Here is a 19324-nt window from a genome sequence, read left to right as displayed (position 1 = left end):
ATGTTAACTTATGGACTAAGGACCTCCTGCCATTCCCACGCATGACTACCCCCTTCTACTTGAAGAGGTGTATCACGGAATATCAGGATGGACCAAGCCAGCATTAACTAACCACAGTCATACTTTACCAATTCAATATTCAATCATATAAGAGACGTTCCTCCCTGGAACGCTCGTAAAAATCCAATTCCAATAATTCGTTCAACATATCATTCGTCCACATTAAACATTTCTCATTTTCACATTTTCATTCTATGTTCCACTCTCTTAACATTAACGTCATGCATTCTTTACTCAAATAAAACGAACTTATTACAGAACCTTTGATTTCACGTTTCTGAACAAAAGAAACGAACTCTTATTCACTGATGGACATTAAGAATTCTTAAAGAATTTAGATGAGATTGAATTTAGAAGTTCAGAATAATACTTAGAAGATGTTGAGTACAAGAACTTTAGGTTGAATCAAAAGAAATAATTATCTTACAGAATAACTTAGATAAATAACCAGAATATTTAAAGTACAGAAACAACTCTTACTGTCAATGAATGAACGTTCAGAAATTTACTTTGGACGAACGTCAATTACGTTCGCTCAGAATTCAATAATAAGGACGAGCGTTCAGTTAGAAACCGAACCCTGCTGTGGACGAACGCTAGGTCAATGACCAAGCACGAATCAGCACTAACGCTGGTTATAACCCAAGCGCTTTATAGGACGAGCGTTTCGGTATAGGACCGAACGCCAACTTTGGACGAACGTTCAGTTTAAGGACGAACGCTCTCTAGAACTAACGTTCGACATAAGGTCGAACAACAATAAGGACGAACGCTCGACATGAGGCCGAACGTCATTGAGGACGAACGCTCGACTTAAGACCGAACGTCACTTATTTATAAAGTTTTAAATATTGATCTATACTGAGCAGAACGAACGCTCATTCACTCAATTGGGGGACGCTCGTTCTCGAGCAGAATTCATTCCAAATGAATGAATTCCAATCTAAGTCATGTTAATCAAAACCGAACGGTCTAAGACCGTACAGTGACGAACGTCCTTTTAGCAACAGAGAATGATCAGAAAATTTAGATTTTTCACACTTAGCAGAATTTTTCCAGATTTCCATTTTCCAACTTTATACTTCCATTTCAGGTTTAATTCCCTTCAAACATCATCATCATGCAGATTTCAACATTTAAAATCATTCCAACCACACAATAGCCATTCTCCATTCATCCATAATCAACTCAACATGCATTTAAAACAAATTCAACATCAAATATAATTCATACAAGCCGTATCAGTTCATGACAGATTCATCCAAACCAGAATGCATATCAGATATCAGTGATCATTTCTAACAACTCAACTTCATATTTTTCACACATGCAAAACAAACCAGAAATCATATTCCATATCAGTAAACGTTTCAAAATACTCAAACATCATGCTTTCCATACATGCATCTCAGATCATAAATCAAACAGTATAAATTAAACATATAAACTTCCCTTACCTTATCAAGCAGTTCACTTCAATTGTTTAGAGTTTCTTTCGTGCTCTTACAGCTTTCTATCAGACTTTCACTCAACCACCTCCACTTAATCTAACACACCAAAACCGTAAGCAGATCAGACTTCTAACTTATGCATGCAACCAGAATTTTGGTGTGCATGAACCAAATGGACGAAGGTGCAGAGATGAGAACTTACCAGTTCAGTTCTCAATTCTGTTCGGATCAGAATGAGGTTCACAGTGCAGGGAAGGTTTCTATGGTGTCTGAAACAAGATCAAAGGTTTTCTGGTGAATTTTCTTAGGAAGAAGATGAAAACAGTTTAGAGAGAGGGCAGAGAATTTTGGAAGCATAAATTCTGAGAAGAAGATGAAGCATGCAGGAGGAAGAGGGAGAGTTTTTCCAGAATTATTTTTCTCTTTCCCTGCAGAATAAACTCCCCATCCTCCACACGCCACTTGTCTCCCACTAACCTTCTCAGAATGCTCCAACCGTGACACATGGCAGGCGCATGCAGTGGAAAGGTGAGTGCATTTTGACGTGTCACGGTGCATTAAATAGTGATCAGAGATTGATTTAATGTGTACTAATTATCAGGTTCTCACATTCCCCCTAACTACAAAAATTTTCGTCCTCGAAAATTCTAAAGCTTACCAGGGAATAGGTGAGGGTACAACTCCTTCACAGTCTTTTCCACCTCCCATGTTGAGTCACCAGTCTTGGCATTCCACACTACTTTCACGAGATGAACATCTTTGCCTTTGTAGAGTCTGGTGCGGCTGTCTTCCACACAAACAGGTTGCATCTCCAGTGTCCGGTCTGGGCGAATTTGGATGTCTTCTAACTCCAGCACGTGTGAGGGATCAGCCATGTACTTCTTGAGTTGTGAAACGTGGAAGACTGGATGAAGGTTGGACAGTTGAGGTGGTAACGCCAATTCATACGCCACTGCTCCAATCTTCTTTAGAATTTGATAAGGGCCAACGTACTTTGGTGATAGCTTCTTTGGACGAAGAATTCTCCCTACTCCAGTGATAGGATTCAGCCTTAGAAACACGTGGTCTCCAGCAGCAAATTCTAAGGGTCTTCTCCTCTTATCAGCATACGATTTCTGCCTGCTTTGAGACGTCTTCAATCGCTCCTGGATCAGTTTCACTTTTTCTGTTGTTTGCTGAATTAATTCTGGTCCAGTTAATGCAGTTTCACCTTCTTGGAACCAACACAGAGGAGTTCTACACTTTCTTCCATAAAGAGCTTCGAACGGTGCCATTCCTATGCTTGCTTGATAGCTGTTATTATATGTGAATTCAACAAGCGGCAGAACTTCATCCCACACTCCCACATGATCTATAACGCATGTCCTCAACAAGTCTTCAAGAGTCTGGATGGTTCGCTCAGATTGGCCATCCGTCTGAGGGTGATATGCAGAACTCATCTGCAATTTGCTTCCCAATTCGCCTTGCAGTGATTGCCAAAACCGAGATGTAAATCTCGTGTCTCGGTCAGAAATGATGCTTGAGGGCACTCCATGAAGACGAACGATCTCCTTGATATACAACTTAGCCAAATTCGTCATTGACATCTTCAAATTCACTGGTAGGAAGTGAGCGCTCTTCGTTAGTCTGTCCACGATCACCCAAATTGAGTCATGATTCCTCACTGTTCGTGGCAGGTGAGTCACAAAATCCATGGAGATGCTGTCCCACTTCCATTCTGGAATTTCCAGTGATTGAAGCAACCCTCCTGGACGTTGGTGTTCAGCCTTTGCACGTTGACAGGTCAAGCAAGATGCCACAAAGCGTGCAACATCACTCTTCATTCCAGGCCACCAAAACGATTTTCGTAGGTTTGATACATCTTAGTCATGCCAGGGTGCATGCTAAGACGACTGTGATGAGCTTCCTCCAAAATAATCCGCTTCAGCTCGCCATCGTTGGGAATGCACGTCCTACCAAGGTAACGTAACATACCATCTGTTCCAGCATTAAACTCCTTAGCTTTGTCTGTACCGAGTGCATCAAAGATCTTCACCAATTCTTCATCCTCTCTTTGCTTCATCCAAATTCTGTCAAACACATCACTGGAAATTCTAAGATTACAGCACCTTATCACATCCGCTCCTAGATCAAATTGTAATCTCAAATCCCTAAAACTCTCCACCAAATTAAACTCTTTCACCATCATAAACGAAACTTGCACTGCCTTCCTGCTCAGAGCGTCTGCCACTACATTGGCTTTCCCAGGGTGATACAGCAGTTCGAAATCATAATCTTTTAAAAACTCCAACCAACGTCTTTGCCTCATATTCAGCTCCCTCTGATCAAACAAATATTTGAGGCTCTTGTGATCACTAAAGACTTGAAATGTTGATCCGTATAGATAGTGCCTCCAAATCTTTAATGCGAACACAACTGCTGCTAACTCCAAATCGTGAGTGGGATAATTCTTTTCATGAATCTTCAACTGGCGAGACGCGTAAGCTACTGCACGTCTCTCTTGCATGAGCACACAGCCTAAACCATGGTGAGAAGCGTCACAGTATACTTCAAATGGCTTGGACGTGTCTGGAATAATTAAAACTGGGGCGCTCGTCAGTTTCGCCTTCAGCTCTTGGAACCGTTCCTCACACACATCAGTCCAAGCGAATGGATGATCCTTTCTAGTCAACTGAGTAAGTGGAGCCACTATCTTGGCGAACCCCTCTATGAAACGTCTGTAATAGCCTGCTAGCCCCACAAAACTCCTCACTTCTGTGACTGAACGAGGGCTCTTCCAATCCAACACTGCTCTCACCTTAGAGGGATCCACTGAAATGCCTTCAGCCGAGATCACATGTCCCAAAAACTGCACCTCCTTTAACCAGAATTCACACTTTGACAGCTTTGCGTACAACTCTTTCTCCCTCAATACGGTTAGTACTGTTCTCAAATGCTCCTCATGTTCGGCATTGCTTTTGGAGTAGATGAGAATATCATCTATAAACACAACTACAAACTTATCCAAATAGGGTCTGAATATCCGGTTCATGTAATCCATGAAGATGGCTGGAGCGTTCGTTACTCCGAATGGCATGACCACGTACTCATAATGTCCATAACGTGATCTAAATGCTGTCTTCTGGATGTCGTCCTCCTTAACCCTTATTTGGTGATATCCTGAACGCAAATCAATTTTTGAAAATACCGTTGCTCCATGCAGCTGATCCAGCAAATCGTCTATCCTTGGCAACGGGTATTTGTTCTTGATGGTCAGCTTATTTAATTGCCTGTAGTCTATACATAACCGAGAGCTACCATCTTTCTTTTTCACCAAGAGTACAGGAGCTCCCCATGGTGATACACTTGGTCTGATGAATTGCTTCTCCATAAGTTCTTCAATCTGTTTCTTAAGCTCGGTCAATTCTGCAGGCGCCATCCGGTAAGGTTGAACAGATATAGGTGCAGCTGTTGTCACCAAATCAATGGTGAATTCAATCTCTCTAACAGGAGGCAATCCTGGTATCTTCTGGAAATACGTCCAGAAATTCCTTCACGACCGTGCTCTCAATACTGCTCCCCTTGTTCATCCGTGCTTCTGCCAACCCCCTTAACTCCTTATCTTCATGCGTCATGATGAGAAAACAGCTTGCACCTTCCATTATATCCTCCTTCAATTGACCGAAAGTTACACCCAAGTATTCTTCATCCTCTTCAGGAAACACTAATTCCTTCTTGCCACAATCAATAATAATATGGTTGGCAGCTAGCCAATCCATTCCTAGAATTATCTCCAAGTCCTTCAAAGGTAAACAGATTAAATTCACCTTATAACTATGCCCCTCTACCACAATAGGACATCTAATGCATACGGTAGATGTCCTAAGCTCTCCAGCCGCTGGTGTTGATACCACCAATTCAAACTGCATATCTCTCTCCACTATTCCCAGCTTTTCAACACACGCCTTCGAGATGAAGGAGTGCGTCGCCCCCGAATCAAACAGCACACAACATTGCATTCCATATAACAAGCAAGTACTGGTGATAAGTGTACCTGAACTTGCTGCTTCCGCACCAGTAATTGCGTACACACGCCCAGTAGCTTGGGCTCGACCACCCCTTCCTTTGATTTCTTCCTGCGTTTGGCGGCCTCATCACTGCTCTCCCACCAGAGTTGCACTCATTCGTTCCATGTCCACTTCTTCCGCAACGAGCACAATGTTTTCCTCTCGCCAACTGAGGGCATGATGAACGGTAGTGTGGCCCTCCACACTGAAAACAAGTGATACTACCTTGCTGTCCAGACTGTCCAGCAGGAATCAAGGCTTGAGATCCACTTGTGTTGGCTGCTGGCGAGCGTAAGGGGATCCTCTCTGATTCACACTCCCCCTTGAGACAATTGGCCCCCTTACTGTTTGTTGTTTCTTATACCGTTCCACCTCTGCTAAATTCTTTTCCAGTACCTTAGCCCTCTCCACCATGGCAGGGAACGTTCGGATGCATAAACTGGAAATCACAACCTTCAGATCACTGCGTAGACCATTCTCAAATTTTCTGCACTGCCACTCCTCACTAGTGGCCATTGTATTGAATCGGACAAGGTGTTTAAACTTATTGGTGTATTCTGATACAGACATTCCACCTTGAACCAGCTGTAAAAACTCCACCTCCTTTGCAAACTTTACGCTGTCAGGGAAATATTCCTCATAAAACTTATTACGGAATACTTCCCAAGTAACAGGGCGGTGAGCGTCTACCAGTATGGCCCTTGTGCTCGTCCACCAATGGCTTGCTTCTCCAGTTAATAAGTATTCTGTATACGCCAACCTGTTCTCATCCGGACACCTTTTGGCGTTAAAAATCCTCTCCATATCCCTCAGCCACTGATCAGCCTCATCAGGGAGGCACTTGCCACTGAACTTAGCTGGGTGATGCTGCAGGAAGCTCTCCAAACTCCACTCGGCAGCAGGTTGAGCAGCGTTTGAAGAAGATGCTCCAGGCGCACCTCTAGTTGCAGCCAAGATTTCCATCAACTGCCTTTGCGTGTTTTCAGAATTGACACGCGAGGCCTCCAAACCTTGCATAGCAGCTTGGTTTTGCTGCATCAAGGTGGCGTTTTGCTCCAGCAACGTGGTATTCTGTTGATGCAATCTTTCCACCACGGTTTCCAACAATCTAGTGTTGTTGGACGTTTCGGACTCATTCGGTTGAGGAGGAGGAGGAAGTCTAGGTGCCATTTGTTCTCTGGATGCAGAGAAAAACAAACGAGCATTAGTTATGTCCAAGAGTTAAAACAATAATAACTCATTAAACATGCAATAAGCACACAGCAAAACACAGTGCACTCATAACCCTACAGTGTCCTTAGAAGAACAAAACTGCTCTGATACCACTAATGTAACATCCCAAAATACAGTAATCACTATAATTCAGAATTAATTACAATTAACAGTAATCACAAACAGTCTTTGCATTTAAAACTGGATTGAAAAGCCTAACGGCATCAGTACAGAGGACGCGTGTAAACGCATACAATAAAACCAAGAATGAACGCTCTTAAATACATAAACTAACGTGCACCAAAATACAATCAGAGATGAATAAGACGAACGGCCTTACAAAATAGGTGGCCGAACGTTATAACTATGCTAACATGTACAGCCTAAATCAAACGAGCACTCTAAGGCTCGGCCTTTACTTCAACTTCAACCAGATTGGAGTCGTCCAAATTTTCTTCTTCCAGCATTGCTTCAAGGGATGCACCACCATCTGCTCACATCCACAACGGATGATCATTGCATTTGACAAGACGGAGTATACATGTACAGTAGACAACACAATGGAAATGCAAGGGTAAGCTTATAATATTTAATTTATACAATCAACACATACAGTTACATTTCTAAACACACATACAGCATGTAATTCATCAAATAATAATCATATAAAGGCATATAATAAGACAGACCGTCCGGACTGTATGAACCATGTAGTTACAGGCGTCCTTGCACCCGAGTGGTGTAGTAACTGGGTAACACCAAACAGCTGCCACTCGAGGTAAGTCCGTTCTTACGTCGCCCATGTTAACTTATGGACTAAGGACCTCCTGCCATTCCCACGCATGACTACCCCCTTCTACTTGAAGAGGTGTATCACGGAATATCAGGATGGACCAAGCCAGCATTAACTAACCACAGTCATACTTACCAATTCAATATTCAATCATATAAGAGACGTTCCTCCCTGGAACGCTCGTAAAAATCCAATTCCAATAATTCGTTCAACATATCATTCGTCCACATTAAACATTTCTCATTTTCACATTTTCATTCTGTTCCACTCTCTTAACATTAACGTCATGCATTCTTTACTCAAATAAAACGAACTTATTACAGAACCTTTGATTTCACGTTTCTGAACAAAAGAAACGAACTCTTATTCACTGATGGACATTAAGAATTCTTAAAGAATTTAGATGAGATTGAATTTAGAAGTTCAGAATAATACTTAGAAGATGTTGAGTACAAGAACTTTAGGTTGAATCAAAAGAAATAATTATCTTACAGAATAACTTAGATAAATAACCAGAATATTTAAAGTACAGAAACAACTCTTACTGTCAATGAATGAACGTTCAGAAATTTACTTTGGACGAACGTCAATTACGTTCGCTCAGAATTCAATAATAAGGACGAGCGTTCAGTTAGAAACCGAACCCTGCTGTGGACGAACGCTAGGTCAATGACCAAGCACGAATCAGCACTAACGCTGGTTATAACCCAAGCGCTTTATAGGACGAGCGTTTCGGTATAGGACCGAACGCCAACTTTGGACGAACGTTCAGTTAAGGACGAACGCTCTCTAGAACTAACGTTCGACATAAGGTCGAACAACAATAAGGACGAACGCTCGACATGAGGCCGAACGTCATTGAGGACGAACGCTCGACTTAAGACCGAACGTCACTTATTTATAAAGTTTTAAATATTGATCTATACTGAGCAGAACGAACGCTCATTCACTCAATTGGGGGACGCTCGTTCTCGAGCAGAATTCATTCCAAATGAATGAATTCCAATCTAAGTCATGTTAATCAAAAACCGAACGGTCTAAGACCGTACAGTGACGAACGTCCTTTTAGCAACAGAGAATGATCAGAAAATTTAGATTTTTCACACTTAGCAGAATTTTTCCAGATTTCCATTTTCCAACTTTATACTTCCATTTCAGGTTTAATTCCCTTCAAACATCATCATCATGCAGATTTCAACATTTAAAATCATTCCAACCACACAATAGCCATTCTCCATTCATCCATAATCAACTCAACATGCATTTAAAACAAATTCAACATCAAATATAATTCATACAAGCCGTATCAGTTCATGACAGATTCATCCAAACCAGAATGCATATCAGATATCAGTGATCATTTCTAACAACTCAACTTCATATTTTTCACACATGCAAAACAAACCAGAAATCATATTCCATATCAGTAAACGTTTCAAAATACTCAAACATCATGCTTTCCATACATGCATCTCAGATCATAAATCAAACAGTATAAATTAAACATATAAACTTCCCTTACCTTATCAAGCAGTTCACTTCAATTGTTTAGAGTTTCTTTCGTGCTCTTACAGCTTTCTATCAGACTTTCACTCAACCACCTCCACTTAATCTAACACACCAAAACCGTAAGCAGATCAGACTTCTAACTTATGCATGCAACCAGAATTTTGGTGTGCATGAACCAAATGGACGAAGGTGCAGAGATGAGAACTTACCAGTTCAGTTCTCAATTCTGTTCGGATCAGAATGAGGTTCACAGTGCAGGGAAGGTTTCTATGGTGTCTGAAACAAGATCAAAGGTTTTCTGGTGAATTTTCTTAGGAAGAAGATGAAAACAGTTTAGAGAGAGGGCAGAGAATTTTGGAAGCATAAATTCTGAGAAGAAGATGAAGCATGCAGGAGGAAGAGGGAGAGTTTTTCCAGAATTATTTTTCTCTTTCCCTGCAGAATAAACTCCCCATCCTCCACACGCCACTTGTCTCCCACTAACCTTCTCAGAATGCTCCAACCGTGACACATGGCAGGCGCATGCAGTGGAAAGGTGAGTGCATTTTGACGTGTCACGGTGCATTAAATAGTGATCAGAGATTGATTTAATGTGTACTAATTATCAGGTTCTCACAATGTAAATATAAAAAGTAAATAATTTATAGTAATTTCTAAATCCTGGTAAATATAAAGTAGTTTAATTAAGTTAACATTTTTTTATTTCTTTTAAATACGTATGCTAGGGCGGAATACTGAAGTTTTTTGGTAGAGTTGAAACATCACTAATACAGATTTAGAAGAAAAAAAAGTATTTGAAGTAATAATATTGTATGGAAAAATGTTAATTTTTCTGGGAAAAAAATTTCACAGAAAAAGTTAACCTGAAAGTTAATGATCAAGAGAATTTTAGGATTATTTCTATGGTAAAGGAAAGTATTTTGGTGCTTGAGTTTGTTTTCAACTAATACCAGACTTCATTAAAAAATATATATAATACTAACTATTTATAAAAATAAGTTTGAAGTTATGAGAATTATGACTGGAGAGTGATATAACGAGAATATAATTGAACACAAAAATTTTACCTCTTAAAAGAAACCACTGGTAAATGATGAAAAAATTAAGATAATTATAAGTGCAGATGAACATATGAAGCTCAGTTGGAAAAAAGTAAATACCGATTCATAGTTTGAATAACCAACCGCAATGTCTCGAATCTCAGCAACTTCAACCTTTTAATGCACAGCCCATCGGTCCCATTTGTACAAAGCAGGAGAAGTGCTATTGCTTTTTGACGCACCACTTTTGACCCACTTTATTGAATACAGACATGAATTCAATTACATCACAGTCAACATCAGAATTCTTGACAATGTCATTTGTCACGTCCCATTAAATTCACTGCTGAATCACCACTCTGCTTCCATTAATGCACGTGACACGTGTTCAGTACCATTAAAGACGCACACGCACTCACTCTGCATGCAACGGCCAGATGTCATTTTTGGAACGTTCTAAAACGTTAATGGAAGACATGTGGCAGCAGAGGAATGGACGCACGTCCTACCTGGGAAGAGAAACTTGGTTTTTGGAAAACTCTTCCCATTTCTTCTGCACACTTCGTCTTCTTCCCCAAACTCTTGATTTTCAAATTCTCTGACTACTCTCTAGAACCTCCATCTTCTCTCTGCCATAACTCACGTTCTTCTTCTCCGATCAAATTTCAGAGACCGTAGAAGAGATCCAGACGTCCTAAGCTTTCCATCAAACCGAACGGTTTTGGATTCTGAAACGGGTAAGTTTCACGTCCTTAACTGCTCTTCATTATCATCATGCAAGCCTCATTCTGAATTGCATGCACCTTCTCTGATCCAATATTGGTTTTCTGTAATTTTAGTTTAAGGAGTTTTGGGTTGAACGTTAAGGGTAGAAGAGTGTACTGGAATCTGGTTTTTCCTTCTGAAGAACGAACGCACCATCCGGGTAAGGGAAGCTTATTAGATTTAATTCTTATGATTTTACTGTACTGCATGTGCGTTACGTGTTGTATGAAGTATGCTTTATGATATTGGATTTTTGGTATATGAATATGATCATGAATTGATGTAGGGAAATGATGAAATTGTTCTATGGTTTGATTAAACTAGAAAATGAGCGGTATGATGAGATGAATGCATGAAAGTATATACCGAGAAATATATTTGATGTAAATAAAACTTTGAATATACATTTTCATATGATATGGAACGTTCGTCATCAAACGGTCTTTGACCGTTCGGTGTTATTGTTAAATTCAATTGAAAAGGAATTCTTTCATTTGGAAAGAATTCTCGTGGAGGACGAACGCCCTCTTATATTAGTCTTACGTTTGAGCGTTCGGCCAAACGTAGAAATCTTGAGAGTTGTATGAGAGATTTGAGAAGCCTGAATATATATATTCAAACACTTAGTCATATTGTTAAAAACGCTCGTCCCAAAGCGTACGTGATAAGTAGCGCTCGGTCTTATACCGAACGCTCGCTCTTCCCATAATTATTCAATGAGTATAAATGACGTTCGTCCTAAAACTTTCATAGCGTTCGTCCTGAAATTTAATAGCGTACGTCCATAAATTTAAATAGCGTTCGTCCATAAATTTAAATAGCGTTCGTCCAGTAATTCTAGTAACGTTCATCCAATACTTCAGTGACGTTCGCCCAAAACTTCATTTAATGCCTATTTTCGCGCTCGGACATTGACTGGCGGTTTGTCTCCTGAATTAACTCGTGTTCGGTTTATTTATCTAAACAAGTTTGTGAGGTATCTATCCATTGGATTCGTTCCAGAGTTATTGAACTTAAATTATTCTAAGTATTTTCCAGATCGTACTAGATTCAGTTCATCTAACTGAGTCAAGTTATAAGGAATTCCGTCTAATAACCTGTCTTCGTTTTATTCTACTCGTGAACGAACCTTCTTGGTATTGTATTAACGTTCGTCCTTTATTACAAAGAGGGCTGAACGTTCGTCCTTTTATGAAAGTGGAACTAAGAATGAAAGTGTGAATAAGATGAAAGATTAAGATGTGTGAATGGTGTAAGAGTTGAAATTATGATTGTTGAATTTGAACGAGCGTTCCAGGGAGGAACGACTCTTGGTTGGAAACTGAGATTTGTAAAGTATGAATGTGGTAAGCTTAACTGGCGGTTCATCCTGATATTCCGTGAGTGCTCGTTCTCAAGTAGAGAGGAGTATGTCATGTGTGGGAATGACAGGAGGTCTTAGTCCATAACTGTAACTTGGACAGAACGGACTAACCTCAGGTGGCAGCTGACGAGTATTCCAGCTCTTTCACCTGGGTGCACGGATGTCGTAGCTACACAGAATTCATACAGTCCGGACGGTCGGTCTAGTATCAGGATTTTGATTGAGTAAATGGATGAATTGAATGTATATGTTGTGAATTTACTTGCTGAAATTGATAAGTATGAAATGTATGTTTGACTTGAATTAAATTCAATAAGCTTACCCTTGCATTTTCCATTGTGTTGTCTGTATATGTATATCCGTCTTGTCCTTGCAATGATCATCCATGTGGATGTGAGCAGAAGGAGATACCTCACTGGAGCAAACACTTGAAGAAGGATTCATTGCAGAAGAAAATCTCGTGGAAGTGGAAGTGAAGGCCGAACAGTGAAGGCGTTCGGTTTTTAGTTAGCGTAATTAGGATAGTGGGCCGCTGGTGAGCGAGCGCCCTTTTGCTATTGTAAATTCCTGGACGTTCGGTATTTATTTTGTAAACCGTTCGTCCTCGTTATTTTTGTGAACGCTCGTTGAATTATGTAATTATGAAAGGCCGTTCGGCCATTTATGAGCACTGCTATCTTTACTTGTAAAACTGTTTTGCATTATTGATACATGTGATTATTCTGAATATATAGTTGATGACTGTATAATTTTGGGATGTTACATCATTCAATTGTAAACATCATTTATAATAAAAATATTGACTTCTAGATTACTTTAAAAGCCATTTATAGCATAATTCAGCCAACTAACCATGAAATAAAAACAGTGATAGTATACAAAATTTATGTGAAGGTTATTGAATTATGCACGTATCACTGTAAAATGGAAAATGCCAAAAAAAGATGCATGATCACATTGTCCACTAATCACTCGTTTTATCTCTGTCATGAGAGGCAGATCATAGCCGTAACCATCCAATATAAGCAAATTGGAACACCAAAGCTAAATTATCCATGCCGTGGAACATATCATCAAATCCATGGAGAGAATAAACTCGGCACCAACTCAACAAATCTAATGCTTAAAGAAGGAGCATCCATAGCAGAACAGAAGGAACCAACTGACTAATGACCTGGTAACACTTGAAAGCCATTCTCACAAAAAACATAGGCCTCTATAAAGCACTATTTCTAGCCTAAGATCATAACAACATAAAACCTGACACTCCTACTGAACAGCACTATTTCTACAACTAGATGCTGCTACATTGCTGGATGTAGTAGCAGCATTAACTCAGACCCATTTTGTACAATTCCTCAAAGACCACTTCTGTCAAGACCAAGACGGTCACTGCAAAAACTTGATGGCACAACTGATAGCTGCAGCCGACCGGTCCATTCCTCTCCCGGCTTCAAGCTCACCGGTTTCTCTATCACCGCCCCGTCAACACAAAGCATCTGTTTGTACTCTTCATCACCAAAATCTACCATGGATTTTGATTTCTTTTCCCATGGATTCCACACAGCTGAACACACCATAAAAGTTAAGATGAAAAGGACTGATTTTATATTTTCTACAACTCGAAACCTTATCTACGTTTGTATTTTGTTTGTGGAAAAAATTTGCTACTTAGAGCTTACCAACATCAGGGAGACCTTCCTTCCTTATAACAAATGTTCGCTTCTTCTCATGATCTAGCACTGCAATTATGTTTGGAGAGCTAAGATAAACTCGATCCGCCTGCCATGAAGGAAGTATGGATATTAAAAACATCTTCATTAGCCTTCATTGTGTCAAAACCAAAAGACTTTAGTAGTGGATACTGTGTGTGATTGACAAAACTGCAGCATAGGCCAGGAATATAGTGCTCTATTTATCTCAACCTGAAGTAATAGCTTAAATTGCAGCATGGAACTATAAATGTCTACATTTTGTTAACATCAATATAACCTAGAAGGGTTTACCTCAGATTCAAATGTTATTGCATCTCCTTGTTCAGTAAATCGTTCTTTTTTGAAAAGGTTGTCTAGGTAGTCCAGTGTCTCCAGACCTTCAATCCTTATCTCACTATAAAAATTGTTAATGTGACGTTAATAATGATTGTCAATCTTAAAATAAAATTTCCTGTTCTAAAACAATCAAAAGAGAGGTAGTTCAAGTAAAAATATGTAAACAAGAATCTATATAGGTAACAAGCATTGCAAACAGTAGTTTGCTTCAAATGCTTACAAATTCTATAGGCTGTGTAAGAACTTTGTACTTTCATTACGACTGATCACTTGTTTACATATTTCCCGATAACTGACATGAATAAAACTCATAATTCCAGTATTCGGAGAAGAATCCACCTAATATATAGAGTATCCATGCTAGTTTCAAATGATTAGAGTGTAAGTTGTTATTAGTTTCTAAAGAAGAGAAACAGTCCTCTAAGATCTGCTTGAATGTTAAAATCCCACAATTTAAAGCATTCAGCAAATGCAGAAACTACACGTTTCAGAACAAAAACCAAATATATTTGTCTACTATAAATATTGAACAAGGAAGTACCATTAGTGCTAATAAAACTCCGATCAAGTGTTCAGCAATCAATTTACTATGGAAAAGAAAAATGATGGTTGGACATCATCCCACACACTCAGAAAAGGGAATGCAGACCAAGTACAACAAAGAATTATCCATACCTAATGTCAGAAACCAATAAGTATGTGTGATCCGCGAATGAGAAACTAAATGGCTTGCCATTTATATTCCTGACTCTAGATATCAAAGTCAGGTCCCATCTGCTGCAAGAGACACCCGAAGACGGAATTCAAAACTGGTACAATTATTAAACAATCGTTAGATTACTACTGCTTGAAATTTACTGCCAAACACAGGAAAAAGTAATATCGAGTGCATATATGCCAGATTCAAATTATCAAACACATGGAGAGTGGATATCCCTGTTATACTGTCACATCATGCTATTCATACCTGTGTGGCCAGCACTTCATATCTTCTTCAGATGATTTTAGCACCAGGTCAATGAAGGATTTCCCACTGGAGTCATTCCCAGGAAGAGGAGGAGGGTTTTCATCAATTGCCCACATTCTATTTCTTGCAAAACCATGCTGCTCCAGCGATCCACAGTTTCCAAACTGTGAAACAAATTCAGCTCAAGATATGTAAGTATGCATGTTACAAGTTATATAAAATGAACGTAAAAAGGAATAAGCTTGCCTGTGGAAAACACATGGGAATTCCTCCTCGAATTGCTTTTGGAGCCTTGAAAATTGCCTACAGATAATGGAAAAGGAAACAAAACAGTTAGTTATTACTACTTGCCTCTTTAAAAAGTATAATTGATTAAAGTTCTGTGTTCCTACAAAAGCATCAGTTAAGAAGTTGGTTTTGCCGTCAAAGTTTTTCATTATACCAGTATTCAACCCCAGTGGTTCCAAAGGACAAAAGCACTACAATGCACCATTCTTCCCTGTTTTTCTCTTGCATCGATGTGATTGATGGACAGCATAGAATACTATGATTCATCAAAATCCAAACTCTTCTTAAATTTATTGATTATTTGGGCCAATGCCCTTCACATGCCAGTTGCAATATAATGCAGATTATCCCAAAATGAAAATTTTCAGAAAGCAAGATTATGAAATATTGACATGTTTTCCTTATCAGCGCTGACAACTAACAAAATTCATATAATTTAAAATGTACAAATTGATTTTCAATCAAAATTGAAAGACATACCTTGCTGCTTGTGAATAGAAGTTCTTCCCCGTGCTCATTCCGCCATGAAGTGACCTGCGCCCCATGTAAGCTTACCTAATTTCGAGAAAAAACAGTTAATCTAAGTAATCGTAGTAATTAAATTACTCAACTACAATATCTTTACAGACCAAGTTATCCACATCAAGAATTCGCATTGGATGTCATAGTAAATTTTAAAATCATAACTTACCAAATGTTAAAACCGACACCAGTTTTGCAATGAACAATTTCTCACCCGTGCCGAGAACCCCTTAGGGTCCGAAGCAGAACTTGATCAATTCCATTCCGTCCTTTGTAATTTCAGTTGCTGCTCTATAGTCCCATACGGCTGCAGAATGCCCCATTCAAATTACTGCAGATCCTAAATTTCTTCAGCAAATCCTATTAAGCTTCTCAAATTCGGAACATGCAAATGCCAGAGGATTGAAGGGGTCTCCACCTCACACCTATACCGTAACAAACACGTGAATTAGCCTCCTCGTCAGTTAAATCCAAAATCCCAACACCCAATTTCACTCAAAATTCTTCTCACAATAAACCTATTTAAACAAGAATCTGGAATGTGTGATAGAATTCCCGAAAACTCCAGAAAGCCAAGAGAGAAACATTACACTGAACATTTAGCATTGAATACCAATCTACCTGGTACACATCCAAACATGTCCTTAAAACTTGTCAGATTCACAGCAGAAAAAGACAATTAAACACTGAAAAAACATAATAACTATCAGTAAATAATAAATCACGCACGCATACATACATATCATACACACATACATATTTACAGCTGTAATAAAATTAAAATTTTCTTTAATATAAGCAAAATACAATAACCAATAATTCTTCAGGAAAATTCAAATTAAGGAAGAAAAACCAACACTAATAATCTCAAGAGAATACTGAATAATAAATCCCATTACCAAACACTGGTAATAAGTTTACTTACTTCAACAATCCGGAATCAGGATTCTAAGTCTAAAACCGACACCAGGTCTTGGATGCAGAGAGAAGCAGCAGTAGGAGCCAGAATAATGCATGACCTCTGTGAAATGAGTTAAGAAAATTCACACATCCAATGACACGAGGCAGCACATGCTCATCAAGTACATAGATACATACATGACGAAGAAGAGCGTTCAAAAAGTTGAAAGGTACCCTTTTCTTAGAAGTATGCATTCAAGACCATACTGCAATTGAATCAAGAAAGTTCAGAACTTTCAACAACCCCAAGATTTGAAAAACCAAAAAAACTACCGCAAATGGTAGGTGGCAATGTTGTGTGAAGGCGAGATAAACTTTACAGAAGCTTAAGAATAAGGAGCAAAAACCGGTCTTGTAAATTCTGTGTCTGTTGGCTGCTGAAGAGATCTAGTTCTTGGACGTGGATACGAAAAGTAAATGTACACATGTACAAACCGTTAAAAAATTTAAACATTTTTAATGACAATTAAACTACATTAATTTGTGTACAAGATTTAAAACCCAGAATAAATATACACCATTCCAGTACAGGGTTGAAAGCTACTTTTTCTTTGGACTGTGGTGGACAGAATCAAGAGTCACATACACAACACACAGCACAACAAATCGAAGTGATGGATGAATCCTCTCAAGATGTAAACCAATAGAAAAAACAAAAAAAACACTTATGTCTTAAACACAGAACACACAACACAGAGGCATCACATCACTTCAGCATACTATTATAAGGGCATGCGTAGATGTAAACCAATAGAAAAAAACAAAAAAAAAAACACTTATGTCTTAAACACAGAACACACACACAGAGGCATCACATCACTTCAGCATACTATTAGGGCATGCGTAGATGTTCGGTATTTCTTCCAATGAGGTGTGCAAAATGGATTTGTCACCGCAATCCCGGCTTATCTTTCAATTTCTCTTTCTTTTTTCTTTTAGCACGGAACACTGACCCATTTCTTTCTTTTTAATATACTGATACAGAGCACACAAAAAAGAATTGAAATTCCCACAATAAAAATAGGTTAAATAGGATGGTCACTTCTCGCCTTCAAAATTTGCCAAATTGTTTGATCCTGAAGCTTCCTGGGACAAGGTTTGTTCTTTCAGTACATCCTTCATATATCCATTCCTGGACGAGAAGGAGAAGGCGTGGCGGTTGAGGAGGTTGATGTAGAGGGCATAGGCGGTTAAACCCGTCATCCTAATTTCTCATACTTCCCTTCGGTGTGCAAGTTCAACTGTCTCCTCGCCCTGCGACGAAGACACTTCCCTAAAGTCCCTCAAAAACCTGTGAATAGCATCGTTCACGTCTTCCACCCTTATGTAGTGCCCCACACAAAGGTGGGCCTTGGCGTCGTCCATGTCGTAGCCATCGCCGCCGTCAGCGAGGCCGCGCGTCATATGTTGTGGATGTAGGTGTGACGGGAACGCGCCCACCTCCGCCGACGCCTTAGCGGGAGCGCGGCGCGGTTGGGGTGGTTCGGAGGAGGCGAATCGAGATCAGCGCTCCGACGGAGTGGCGAATGCGAGAGTGGAGGAGCGGCGGCGGCGGCGCCTACTTCCGGAGAAGAGAAGGTGTTGCTGATGGGGCTGGAAAGGGAGTCGTCGGGGAAGAAGGACCTATCAGAAAGGAGGTTTGAATAAATTAACAAATCAGAAAATTCGGAAAATGAAAACCGAAAGAAGAGACAGAGAGAGGAGCGGCACGAACCGTTGTTGAAATTCGGAGAAGAATCGGAAGCCATAGATTTGGTTGTCGGAGAAAATCAGATACAGAAGCAAAGTGAGTGATATAGAAAGGGCGGTAACTCACCGTCATCCTCACCCTTCATACATCCTTCATATATCCTTCATAGAGGTCGATGTATTCAGGTCAGACTCTGCCACCTGCAAATAAAATGATACGTGAGCATGTCTCCTGTTTAAAAAATTAACGCCGTTCATTGTATTTAAAAGAAAAGATATTATTATTTAATTATGTTAAATTAGGGATTCAATTGATCATTTCTAAAATTAAAAGATTCAATTAAAACGAACCCGTAAATACAGAACTTCCGAACCTATTAAAAAAAAGGCTTAATTACCTACTTAGTCCCCATGTTCGGAGGTAATTTGCTGTTTAGTACCCGGTTTTAAAAATGTAGGCATTTGATACCTATGTTTTGAAATTTGTATCAATTGAATCCTACCCACTTAACGCCGTTATAAATCTAACGTTTTTTCTGACTGTGTATGTGATTTGTGGACGAGCGGTTATGGACGAGCGTTCGCTTCGTTGGACGAGCGTCCTCTTC

The 19324-nt window shown here is 39.5% G+C and overlaps 1 protein-coding gene, 1 long non-coding RNA gene and 1 pseudogene across 3 annotated transcripts; 1 reads left to right on the top strand and 2 right to left on the bottom strand.

Moving 5' to 3' along the window:
- Nucleotides 1–5809: 5809 nt before the first annotated feature.
- LOC148195357 (uncharacterized) lies at nucleotides 5810–9680 on the bottom strand. Its single transcript, XM_088095169.1, has 3 exons — nucleotides 9281–9680; nucleotides 9085–9174; nucleotides 5810–7259 (listed from the first exon to the last, which is right to left on the bottom strand). The coding sequence occupies exon 3, from the start codon at nucleotides 6725–6727 to the stop codon at nucleotides 5810–5812; it is 918 nt and encodes a 305-aa protein (XP_087951295.1). The 5' UTR covers nucleotides 6728–7259; nucleotides 9085–9174; nucleotides 9281–9680.
- A 966-nt stretch (nucleotides 9681–10646) lies between these two features.
- LOC148195356 (uncharacterized) lies at nucleotides 10647–12968 on the top strand. The gene is made up of 3 exons (XR_015780843.1): nucleotides 10647–10848; nucleotides 10951–11036; nucleotides 12641–12968. It is a non-coding gene; the product is annotated as an uncharacterized LOC148195356 (long non-coding RNA).
- A 183-nt stretch (nucleotides 12969–13151) lies between these two features.
- Nucleotides 13152–18431, bottom strand: LOC148195355 (putative glucose-6-phosphate 1-epimerase; annotated as a pseudogene). The gene is made up of 8 exons (XR_015781028.1): nucleotides 18246–18431; nucleotides 16026–16100; nucleotides 15504–15560; nucleotides 15258–15421; nucleotides 14966–15099; nucleotides 14246–14348; nucleotides 13922–14021; nucleotides 13152–13806 (listed from the first exon to the last, which is right to left on the bottom strand). The product of XR_015781028.1 is annotated as a putative glucose-6-phosphate 1-epimerase (transcript).
- Between the last annotated feature and the right edge of the window lie 893 nt (nucleotides 18432–19324).

This window comes from Vigna umbellata, chromosome 7, assembly GCF_029865625.1.
Source record: "Vigna umbellata cultivar VRB3 chromosome 7, Vumbellata_1.0, whole genome shotgun sequence".
NCBI classification, from domain to species: Eukaryota; Viridiplantae; Streptophyta; class Magnoliopsida; order Fabales; family Fabaceae; genus Vigna; species Vigna umbellata.
This window is presented reverse-complemented; position numbering and strand designations above follow the sequence as displayed.

What these genes read in the sequence shown, in the direction of transcription:
- LOC148195357 (XM_088095169.1), bottom strand. Translation starts at nt 6,727, where the DNA reads ATGGCACCTAGACTTCCTCCTCCTCCTCAACCGAATGAGTCCGAAACG.